The sequence below is a fragment of the Volvox carteri genome (genome assembly GCF_000143455.1).
Source record: "Volvox carteri f. nagariensis unplaced genomic scaffold VOLCAscaffold_145, whole genome shotgun sequence".
Lineage (NCBI taxonomy): Eukaryota > Viridiplantae > Chlorophyta > Chlorophyceae > Chlamydomonadales > Volvocaceae > Volvox > Volvox carteri.
This window is the reverse complement of record NW_003307688.1, coordinates 13473-25345: the sequence shown is the minus strand read 5'-3', so window position 1 is coordinate 25345 and position 11873 is coordinate 13473. Positions and strand designations below refer to the sequence as shown.

Here is an 11873-nt window from a genome sequence, read left to right as displayed (position 1 = left end):
TCTCCTGCTCTCTTCTGCCATCCCTTGCTATCCTCTGCCCTCCCTTACCATGTCCTGCTCATCTCTGCTGTACCATTGCTCTCCTCTGTTCTCCTCTGCCCTCCCTTGCCCTCACTTGATCTTTCCTGCTGTCCTCTGAAATCCCTTGCTCTGCTCTGCATCCTTCTGTCCTCCTCTGCCATCTCTTACCCTCCTGGCCCCCTCCTGACCTTCTCTGTGTAACACAGCAAAGGCGTAACCCGGGATGCTCAGATTGGCATTTGCGTCGTTACATTTCCCCCTCACTTAGCAATGGACGTCCTCGGCCATTATTTCGAGCACAGGAGCCATCCCACCTCGCGCCAGAGCGCTGGTTTATCCATTACACCATGAAATCGCCAATTTGCGGCTTACTGGTTGCCAGAATCGAACCGCCGACCCGAAGTTAATTACGGATGTCGTGCGGTCCCGTCTCGATACCATTGTAACACAGCAATCTCAGATTGGCATGTGCGTCGTTACACTCTGCCGGCCTGTGCTCTCCAATTCCCGGCTCTGCCGTCTCTTGCTCTCCTCTGCCCTCACTTGCCCTGTCGAATTCTGTAACGACTTCAACTCCTAATGTCCTGGCTTCTGTAAGATTAATTGAACCATACTGCTTCAAACAGCAGCGTCAGTTATGCATGATACCTCGCTAATTAGGAAGGTGTTACCTTAACAGATGGGAACTGCTTTAGTGAACTTAGGGCAATAAAGGAATGGCACTGCTTACATTGCTAACGTCATCCTTGAGCCTCACACTTTAGCATACCCAACACAACATGTTTGACAAGCAGTTCAACCCGAGTATCTCCCCACAGCCACCAGCTGGCCCACAAGGTTGAATGATGTGCATCCTGTCTCACATGACAGCCAACAACTATTGCTGCACCTAAAGTAAGCCATGTGCCCAGAGCTTAGGATAGAAGACAAGATGTCAATGTTAAGTCGTAGATCTAGCACTGAACAAAACTAAGAAAATGGGACCCAGCCCTGTAAGCATTTCCTCACTCTGCCATCCCCATATATACCCTCCCTCCCTACTCTCCCTCCCTACTTGTATGTACCCTACCCTCCCTCCATATCCTGTGGTCTGGTCTGGGTAGACACTTCTGCAATTAGCGGTTTAAGGTCCTGGATTCGATTCCCGGGGAGACCCCCGAATTAGATGGGAGCGCGAGATTTATGGCTAGCTGCTGAGATGTGGAGTTGAGGTCACAGTTGATGGACCACATTTGCACGCTGGATTGGTAGCGATTGCCGAACCCTCTGTCTCTTCGGGTGTTCAGGTGAATGGATGAGGAGGGGTCTTTGAAGGCTGGATCCGCCGCCTTGGACTTACAGTTCGTAGTACAGTGTGGTAGTGGTGGATGGTGCTATAAGGTCATATAATCGTAAAATTGACAATGTGATAAAGCGGCCCAGAAGCCTCACACTCTGTAACAATACAACAATACAATACAATACAATATCCTGTGACCTGCTCCACCACATACAACCCAACGTTCTGCATGCAAACCCCACCTTCGCGCCTGCTTTGTACAGAACCAAGCAATTGCTGGTCCGCAACGTTGTGCCCTCCCTCGCCCTCTCCTGCTCTCCTCTGCCATCCCTTGCTCTCCTCTGTCCTCCTCTGCCGTTCCTTGCCCTCTCCTGCTCTCTTATGCCTTCCACTGCCATCCCTTGCCCTCTCTTGCGGTCTTCCGACAACCCTTGCCTCCTCTGCTCTCCCCATTCTCCTCTGTCCTTCTGTGACCTTTCTGGCCCTCTCCTGCCTTCCTCTGCCGTCCCTTGCCTTCACTTGCCCCCCCTGCTCTTCTCAACCACCCTTTGCTCGCGAGCAACTGGCGTTTTGCCATGGCAGGTTGACAACCTGGATCACGTGCGGGACGCCATTAAGGAGGTTTCACGAGTCATATCTCCCCGTGATGGTGGTGGGACCAGACTCCGCAGCCTTTTGAGAGGTGGCAAGGCAGTGAAAATGCATACATGGGCGATGCTTGCCAGCCCTTATGGAACGTACATCTTGGCCCATGGCACCGGGATTGGTGACCCACAAATGGCGGTCATGCAGCAGCTCCTTTGCAGCCTCTCATTCCTGATGGACCGTGCTTTCACACGGGAGGATTGCCACAATATCAAAAACGCCGTTGCCCGTGCTCTTACCTTGGTTGAAATCCATCTTCCCTCTCCTGAATTGGACATCAAGCTTCACAATGTCTTCCATTTAGCAGAGCGCTTACTTGACCTAGGGCCGAGCTACACCACTGCCATGTGGGGATATGAGTCCTTGTGGAATCAGCTGGTTAGGCTCATGATGAACAAGAGGAGCCCCCACTCTGGGAAAGGATTTCACCCGTAATTTCATGTTTACCCGTAATCACGTGGTCTTCACACGTAATTTCCGGCCAAGACAATTTGTAAACATGCTGATTTTAAGTTGCCAAAGCATTCCTTTTATAAGGAAGAAGATATTTGACATTTTGTTGGTTGCCCGTGCTGGAAGTCATCCACAGGTTACATTACCCGTAATCACAAGGTCTTGACCCGTAATCCCCCAAGCCGTAATGCACAGCACCCGTAAAATTTTACGGGCTTAATTGCGACGAAGACGTGTTATGCGCACGCACCATTTTAGGTGTCACGATCCACATGCAGAGGACGCAAGCCCAAATCAACGACCCCCTTCCACTTTTCGCAGTGCCTTCACCTGTCAGCCTCTACCCCAGTCTTAGTACTGAAACACCCATCTAGCATCGGTTGGTCAATGCAACGGCCGAGCTGTATATAGTGCATGCATACATCTGCACCAGGTACGCTGTCAGCTTCCATGGGTCCGCTTCTTTGCACTGACCCCCGCGAGGGCCAGCATTCCCTTCCGCCATTTGGCACTGGGCCCTGTCACGAGGAGACCGTCCAGGCCAGGAACGTCTCCCCGGAGGAGGGCAACCACCATTGCAACCCTTGAAGAGGCAGCCATGTAACCTCTCTACAAGCAGTAGGGTACAGAATATGGGGGCCGTGTCAAATGGGCCAGTCACTCGAGGGCAATGGGGACCCCGCCTGTACTCAGGGGGGCATGATCAGGCGCATCTCAACTTATATCCCCAGATAGGCCCCCCACCCCAACACTCACGCTTGCATCCCTCCTACGCCCCCCAGCCCAAGCCCCTCCCCCACACCTTTTGTGCAGCCACGATGGACATGTCCGAGGCCAGCCGGTGTCCTATCCAGGACGTGAAGCCCCGGTCGAAGTGGTGGCATCCCAGGACCGAATCGGTGCTTCCCGCCACGGACTCCGCCTTCTGCTCCAGGTCTGCAGCAAGCGCCTCGATGTCAGTGTCAGAGCCTTGCGGTAGCCTTTCCCTGGCCAGGGCCCTGAAGCCATACTTGCGCGTTTGCAGGCACGTCAGGCTGGTCGTGGTTAAGCATGCAGCCCACTGGTCCTGGCTGCAGACCGTCCAGTTAATGGACAAGCACGGCTCAGTGTTATAGGCTGCATGGACACATCCAGGCGGGACAACGGCGCCATCACCAGGGCCTAACTCATAGATGGCCCCCCCAAACTCTTTCACGAGGTCCTCCAGGGATGAGGGTGTGACGTTGTACATTGAGTCCAGCAGCAGCTTCCCTTGCCTCATGGAGCAGGCAGGGCTGCGGAGCAGCTGGGAAAACGACCCCGGTGCAACCCACACTATTTTCCGCCCCCGCGCTACAACGATAATGCTCGGGGCCTGGAGCGGGTAATCCTCGTGGGAGCAGGAGCGGGAGTGCCTGCAGCAGGGGCATCACGGTTTTGAAACCAGGCGTTAGTTACAGATCGGCGAGGTGAAGTCCGACCTTGTTTGCAACAGGCATGCAGTATCAATATTGTTAGTTGCGGTTGAGCAGTTTATGAGGCGAAGGTAGACAAGCCTTAACACCTACTCGTAGTCATTAATAGACCCGGAACGGACCCACCTGCTGCCCACCAGCATGTCGCAAGCCAGCTGGCAGCTGCCGTGGTACACACGACGGGCACCAACACCACCGCTGTCGGTGAAGGTGTCACTCCCAAACACCTCCGGTACTGAAGCCTGCGCCGAGGACGTGAGGCGCTCCACCAGGTCGCACCTTGATGGATTCAGCGCCTCGGCGTCGGTACGTGCCCTGCAACATCAGCGCACGCAGTGTTGTTATGTTATCCGGAGCTTGCTTTGAATCACGGGGGTGTGACACGCACCGCATTGTCTCGCCAGCGCCATCTCGCATCACCCTAGCAACCGGCAGGTTGTTCATGTAGCAAATGTGCTCAGTCTCCACGGGCTCGCCAAAGACTTCGATCATGTGGCGCCCGAGCGTGCTTTCACGGACTTCCTTGACGGAGTGGAAGCTGCGCGTGTTCTTGGACGTGTGTTTGTACTGCGGGTGGAATGGCGTTGGAAGTAAAGTGATTCCGACGCAGAGCAAGTATGTCCCGAGGGCCCCTCGATTGACGACATAATTGAGTTGGTGGGCACCCAGGACCCCTGGGAACTGGTCGCTGAGGCGCCCGCCCCTACAGAGGAAGAAGGTGTGAACCCCGAGGCCTTGGAGACTCCTGTGCTTCCGACCTGCTACTGTGGCTGTACACGCCCATACACCCGTCCTGGCACACTCCCTTTCTTCACCCAGCACCTCGATGCACCTTTGTGGTCCGTATACGACCCACTGCTGCCGGGGGGGGCGCCCATCCAGCGATGGAAGTGGACCCTGCGGGACTCAGTGAACACCGTGATAGGCCACATGAGGGAGCACGTTCCTCACCGTGGCGAACTGGAGTCCGTGTTGCAGCTGTACGCGTCCATGTTGCCAGAGCGCCACATTCTCCCTACGTCCCTGTACATGATCAACCGCCTGGCAGGCGTCCGCAGCTGGTCAGATTTCATGGTGCACGTCTGCAGCGCTGAGGGGTGCCCCGGTCACATGTACGGCAAGCCGACAGGGTCGCTTGAGGAGCATGGCGACAAGTGCCCGCACTGCTCTCACCCTAGGTACTCCTTGAAGGACGTCACGGGGCGCGCTGTCTGGGAGCCAGTGCACTGGTTCATCTACTTTGGCGTCGAGGAGGTGGTCTGTACGGAGTTCTTCACCAACCCACAGTTCTGTCGGGAGCACGGGCAGTTCCGCGGGGATGCAACCCCCGGCTCGTCCCAGTGGCAAGGTGGGCCGGGTGACCATGGCAGGAAAGGGCGAGCCGTTGGTAGCCGTTTGCATTTCGCCGCACCTGTTCAAGGGGTTCCACAATGCGCCCTCACTTCATTCTCCAGCCCTTGCATCATTGTAATCATCGTAAGCAGGCATGGGGGTGCAGCAAAAGGGGAGTCTCGCAATCAAATCCCATGCTTTTTTAGCTATTGCCACCATGATTACCAACCGTCGGCTGTACCTGGTCCAAGGCTGACGAGATGTGCCCTCTCTGGCCTTTGCCTTATGCAGGCGAGTGGGTGGAGTCGCTGAAATCCTACACTGGCGGCATAGCCCTGCACCCAGACAGCTCTATCTATGACATCGGCATCGACTGGATTGCACCCTACAACTCTAGACAGCACAGGCATCCTGTTCATCCGTTGTGCGGACGTGGACCCCCGTAACAAGGGCAAGATCTGGAATCAGCGTGTCATCGCCATCATCCCCGGCCCCAGGATGCCGTCTGTCCTCCACCCCTACCTCCAGCCCATCGTCGACGACCTCCTCCGCCTTGCCAGTAATGGCATGCGTGTCTCACCTGCTGCTGCGCCTGCCAATCCGGAGGCTGCAGAGGGTGCTGCAGCTGGTGGCCAGGCTGGGCGCGGCGGTGCTGGAGCGGACAGCTGTGGGCGGCATGGCTGACGGGCAGGCGCCTGCTGACGGTGACCTCCGGGGCACACGGCCCTTTCAGCACCGGGTATTCCTGGGCCAGGTGCTTGCAGACACACCCGCCAGGGCAAAGGTGGCATGCGGCAACGGCCAGAACAGTCGTGTCGGCAGCTGCATGTGGTGCCTATTCGAGGCACACACGGATGCCAATGTCGGGCGTGAGGCCACCGTGCGCTTCCGTGGCTACACCCAAGCAGTCAGCCAGCACTACATAAAGCGGAATGCAGGCAAGAGCCTGAAGGTCGGCGCCCGGGCTCTCAAGAAGACCCATCGGCATTTCGTCAGCGCGGGCGGTGTCATGCAGGCGATGTACAGGATGCTCCACCTTGGGGCTCCACACAAGATCACGCAGAAGCAGTTCGACGAGGCGGCGCTTCAGACTGGGTGCAAGGGCCTGACTGCCTTCGCAGCCCTGCCGTACGTCGACCTGTCGTGCCTCTTCACCGTCTCCACCGGCCATGCCCTGCTGTTCGGAGTGGTCAGCAACTTTGTGGACTATGCGCTGAGGTCGCTCAATGACATCAAGCCAGCAGACCCAGATGCCAAGCTGGTCATGTCTCGTGAAGCACGCCAGCGGGTCGCAGCCCGCGGCCAGTTCCTGGTCATGACTTCGGACTTCGGGCGGCGGTACAAATGCGTCATGCAGTACCGGTGAGCACGGCCAGCACTGGGCAGCCGGCCACACACGGGGGCCGCTATTAGCCGAGAAAGCAAATACGACCAGGGGCTTGCCTGAAAAAAACACCTTCGTCGGTCGGAGAGTTTGCTACTCTAGCTCTGTGATGTACTTCTTCTAGTTACACGGTTGCTCACCACACTGCCCCCCTCCACCCATGCAGCAAGAGCTACCGCATGGAGGACTGGCTGCACTTCGTCGAGACGTTCTCCAGCTACATCTCCAAGGGGGACGTGCTGCCCGAGGCCTTGCGGGCCCTGTGGTGGAGCCTGTGCAGCGCGGTCATGCACTACTTCCGGCCGCGGCCCCCTGGTGAGACCCGTGAGCAGTTCCTGGTGGCAGCCAAGGCGGCTGCATGCAAGCTCAGAGCTTACACGACCAGGCTGGAGGAGTTGGAGGTGCCGGGCTACATGTTCACGGTCAACCTGCACATCTGCATATGCCGGCTGTACGACCAGGAGTGCCAGCTTGGGTCCGCGGCAGGGTTCTCCGACCTGCCGGTGGAACGCATGATGCAGCAAATGAAGACGCAAGGCGGAAGGATGGTGTCGCAGGCACCCGAGAAGCACTACACGCAGTGGCTGTGCCTGATGCTGGCCTCCGAGTCGCTCACCGAGGCAGACCCCGCGACCGGGGCCAAACACACGACCAACCAGCAGCTTGAGAGGATGTTGGCACGGCGTGTGGTGAACACCGAGGCTGCCTGCTTTGACAAACCAGGAGCCAACCTGCTTGGACGAGGCCACGCGGTCTACCCGAGTCCAGAACGAGCGGCACAAGTCCGGGCAGCCGTGGCGAGCCTAGTGCACTGGTACGGCCTGGCATTCGAGGACGTGGCTTCCTGGACATTCGGTCCCAGTGCGAGCTACGAACTGGACACGGACCGCCTGGATAGGGTTCTCACGTCTACACCACCCGACTGTCCAAGGCCTGCTCCTTTTTGTGTGCCGAGGCACTCGATGAGGAGCAGTACTTCGGGGCTGAGTACGGGCGCCAGCAGCAGCAGACCTCCTGCTGGGCATGCTACCAGGCAGAAGTCGGCAACGAGACTTGGATGTATGCGGCCTACCTCAAGTACTTCGTCCACCTGCCCGCGGAAGACGGTGCTCAGGATGTCCGCTTCACTGTCGCAGATGTGTACTCGGGACAGGTATTCAGCGGGGGGCTGGTGGTGGTCAACATGGCGGCCGCCCAGACAGCGAGGGCAGGCAGCCAGTGGGAGATGTGGCAGGACCTAGGGCTGCCGCTAAGCGAGCTGAAGGGCAAGTTCTGCACAGCCGCCCCGGAGGGGGACCGAAAGGGGCTGATGTACTTCATGCCGTACACACACTTCACCAACCGCTGAGCAACCGCAGCAACGAGGCCGATGGATGCACCCTTGTCTGGCTGACAACGAATGACTACGAAATTTATCCCATGCACATGTGCAACAGATGGCACGCATGTACGTACATATGCAGGCGTATATGCGTGAAGGCACACTGGCAGTCCATATGCCTGTATTGATTTTCGGTTCAGTACTCAAATGGCTTCACATTCTGCATTGTCAGAAAGAGTGCCGACGGTGTAAGGTGCGAGGCAGACACCGCCACAGCAGTATCAGCGGGACTAGTATGACTGATTGCTGACTGTCCAGTTCACTTGATGTGCGCTTGCTGGTCACAAAGTGGACGGCGCCCACGTTTCAAAGGAGTGGCCCAGATGTGCCATCCCCCACCACTCAAATGCCGCACCGCTGCGGAAGTCCATAGGTGCAGGCGGCTAAAGCGACTACTGTTAGTCGTCCGCCATTCAAGTGCCGCACTGCTGCGGATCCCACTCTGGGAACCAGGAGCCTTCATTCCTGATTCGATTCACATTCATTTCGTCCCTTCATTTCATCCCTTCATTTCATCCATTCATTTTTGGGCCAGGATTCATTTTGGAATGAAGACTCCTTCATTACAGAATGAAGGGAGCTCAGAATGAACGCTCTCTACAGTTTGAATGCCCCTTCAGTCCAAAATGAAGCAGTCTCCATAAAACGAGCCCATGTACATCACGTGATCTGAAGGCCCCTTCAGTCCAAAATGAAGCAGTCTCCATAAAACGAGCCCATGTACATCACGTGATCCGAAGGCCCCTTTCAGCCCAAAATGAAGCCGGTTCCATAAAATGAAACATACATATCACGTGATGTGAATGCCTCCTTCAGCCCAAAATTAAGCTTTTTAATAATATAAACCCCTGTCCATCGCGCCATATGGACGCGCCTCCAACCCTAACTAGGAAGGCGTGTTCTTATCACATGATGGACAGTGTCTTGATACGGATTTGCTTATAAGCCAAGCCGTCTCAAGACCCTGTCCACCACGTGATACGAACGTGCCGTCAGCCCTAAGAAAAGCCACCTCCACAAAAGAAGACAATGCAACTGTCCATCACGTTACTTATGCATTCATTCCAAATAAAACGTGCATCCACTAATGCCGTCGTTTCTTCCCCCCCTTCCCCTTCGCCTTTATTTCCATGAAGGGGATATCCACGAGAACGTATGCACTTTGAGGCGGCCTTTGCTGTCATCATGGCTGTTGCAGTCTCCACCACCCACATCTGAGACCCAGGGCTGCAACATCCACTGTGGCCTGATGTCCTGCAGTGGTGGCGCCTGTAGTTGCATCAGCGGGGACACCCAGACCTGCTGCAGCTGTGTTGGGAATTTGAATGCCTGCTTCACCATGTCTAAGGGGTGCCTGAGTGCAGCAGCAGAGGGACATGTGTCAGTCAATTAAATATAGACATATAGGCTAGGTGAAGTAAAAATGGACAGGTTGCTATACTGAAGCACACAATTAACATGATGCAGCAAAACCATGCAATTCTTGATAAGCACCCAACCAGCCTATTTGTAATCCTGACATGAAAACCAACACAAAAATGGACAGGAGCTCACTTTCTGATCTGGTGCTAGGTGATCTGGTCCAGCGCTGGACATCCAGTGGTCATGGCTGCTTGAAACAGCTTCAAGACACTGCTCTGCCTCCTCGACACTCAAGAGCTAAAATACATCTGCATAGAAAACAAATAGAGGGGCAAAGAACAATAAACCATTACATTAGTTATCATGCAGCAGCATCGGACTGCAACCCTTGATGGCGGTAAATAGCTAGCGTACATGTCAAAATAACAGATAGAAGCAGGTAACAAAGTTCTGTGATGACGAGTACAGAGTCATGGTGTGGCCGCCGGCAATGTGGACCTGGTCAACACAGTCCCGTGACTCACCCAGCCCGAGCAGCTTGAAAAGGTTGGTCTGCTCCTGTGCCTCCCAATCACATTGGAAGATTTCATTGTCACCATCGTCAGTGAGAGAGCCCAGCAGACTGGACCTAAGGGCGCCCTCACAGAGAAGAAGCTTCTTCTCAAACTTCAACCTTGTGGCAAGTTCTTGTCCTCGCTCACTTAAATGAGGTATAATGGCATAAACATCTGTAGTCAACGCTTTGTGTTGGCAGTGAGTCATTGTTAGATGCTCAATGTCAAGTGCAGTACTAATCGTTGTAAACCTGCATTTATAACAAAATGGAAGAACTATAGCATCTAAGATTAAGGAAGTGTATGCAGGATTTCTTGAGTATCACCGGGCCACTGCATGCCGTACCTGGATTGTAGCATGCAGTCCGTCAAGGTTCCAGCTATGTAAGAGTCCAGAATGAAACTAAAGCTAATCTAAATTTCATGAATTGATTATGGCATCGAGTAAAACAAATGCTCCAAGGCTGTCACCTGTGAACCTGCCAGCAGCACTTTGTATGTGCCTTGAAAGGAATTCCAAGTGAAACCTCTCTCTGAAACCTCTATATCGGCTTCTATATAGAAGCAAACACGGAGGGGGGTTAAGAACGTTCTTAACTCGTTCTTAGCCCAGCCAAATTGATAAAATTGAATAACCATTAGAACGTTCTTACACCGTTCTAAGAACGTTCTAAGAACGTTCGTAAGGCATCCGTTTATCTTAAAACCATTCTTTGAAATTCTTTAGCATTCTTTGGGGCCCAGCAGTCTTAGGTATTCTCTTCCATTCTTTGGGGTGTTCTTATTCGTTCTTAGACCAACTTAGTGTTAAAGCATACTTAGCTGCTCTTTGGCCGGTTTTAACCATTCTTATCATAGGGTTGCTAAGTATGGCACTCGTTCTTAAGTCTCATTCTTAAGAAATAAAACCACTCTTTACCATTCTTTAGCATTCTTTAGGGCCAGCAGTCTTATGTATTCTTTTCGTTCTTTGGGGTGTTCTTATACATTCTTAGGCCAACTTATTCATTCTTTGCCTAAAGCATACTTAGCTGCTCTTTGGCCGGTTTTAACCGTTCTTACCATAGGTTCGCTAAGTATGGCACTCATTCTTAAGTCATATTCTCAGGAAATTCTTTTTGCTGCTTACATTCTTAAGCCTTAAAAAATGTGGGATTCTTAAGGGTCATGATGAAAATTCAAACACACGTTTCGACCTCTGCATTCTCACATGCACCTCTATTGGTAGGCGCCCTTTATTAGGGTATCCACATGTAGGTTATTCTTACATTGAAATCCATTTCGCGTATTGTATTGGAATCGAACCTAAGACTGCGATACTATTATACTATAATGTTTCCCTAAACCTATGCTATAATAAACGACACCTCAACTTAAATTATTGTCACAGCATCCAAAGGTTCTGTATCTATTCTAAAACGTGTGCGTATACTATGAGCTGCGCCAAGTGCCGTACACGAACATATGTGCGTGTACGACAAACAACTCAACACCTGTTCAGCAACTCAGCTATCAGCCCTGGCCCCTGTACAAAAACCTGGCGTGCAGCCTGACATGGCCACATACCTGCTGCAGCCCACTGCCCAACACCATCCCTGGCTGCTGCAGCTGCATGAAAAACAAGAGGCGCCCCGAGGCCACTGCCATGTTTAGCTGAATCCAAATGGAAGCATCCTTGCTTGCCATGGAGAGGCTGGCAGACTCATGTGTTTTCTACAAGCCCCCACAAGAAGAGTTTGGGGCTACTGAAACTGTAGCAGTCGCTCACCTGGGCGGACTACTGGCTTTGCGGAAGCGTGGAATTTAGAGCCCTCGCTGAGGCAGGGAGAAGTCCAACCCAGCAACAAGCACTAGCATACATAGACCCGTACGAAACAATCCGAGACAGCGGCAGCGGAGTCTTGAACTCTGAACACCAAGTAGTCATGATACTTAAGTGCCTCACCATGGCACCCCGCCCAGGTAGCTTACATCTCGGCCTACCTGCCGGAGATTCCCTACTACGTTC

At 53.8% G+C, this 11873-nt stretch overlaps 4 protein-coding genes across 4 annotated transcripts in view; 3 read left to right on the top strand and 1 right to left on the bottom strand.

Annotated features, from left to right (window-relative positions):
* VOLCADRAFT_100727 (uncharacterized protein) overlaps positions 1-372 on the top strand; it is a gene marked incomplete at both ends in the record, with an annotated part of 6772 nt that extends 6400 nt beyond the window's left edge. Inside the window, one exon of the mRNA XM_002959253.1 lies at positions 228-372. Within this exon, the coding sequence (XP_002959299.1) occupies positions 228-372 (145 nt within the window). The remainder of the gene's footprint in view (positions 1-227) is intronic.
* A 2467-nt stretch (positions 373-2839) lies between these two features.
* Positions 2840-5253, bottom strand: VOLCADRAFT_100726 (uncharacterized protein; the record flags this gene model as incomplete). The annotated part of the gene is made up of 6 exons (XM_002959246.1): positions 2840-3007; positions 3201-3792; positions 3979-4167; positions 4241-4555; positions 4804-4934; positions 5026-5253. The coding sequence occupies 6 exons, from the start codon at positions 5251-5253 to the stop codon at positions 2840-2842; spliced, it is 1623 nt and encodes a 540-aa protein (XP_002959292.1).
* A 493-nt stretch (positions 5254-5746) lies between these two features.
* Positions 5747-7916, top strand: VOLCADRAFT_100725 (uncharacterized protein; the record flags this gene model as incomplete). The annotated part of the gene is made up of 3 exons (XM_002959252.1): positions 5747-6546; positions 6735-7404; positions 7524-7916. 3 exons carry the CDS (start codon positions 5747-5749, stop codon positions 7914-7916), a joined length of 1863 nt encoding a protein of 620 aa, XP_002959298.1.
* A 3874-nt stretch (positions 7917-11790) lies between these two features.
* Positions 11791-11873, top strand: part of VOLCADRAFT_100724 (uncharacterized protein) — a gene marked incomplete at both ends in the record, with an annotated part of 1530 nt that continues 1447 nt past the window's right edge. The window contains one exon of the mRNA XM_002959251.1: positions 11791-11827. Within this exon, the coding sequence (XP_002959297.1) occupies positions 11791-11827 (37 nt within the window). The remainder of the gene's footprint in view (positions 11828-11873) is intronic.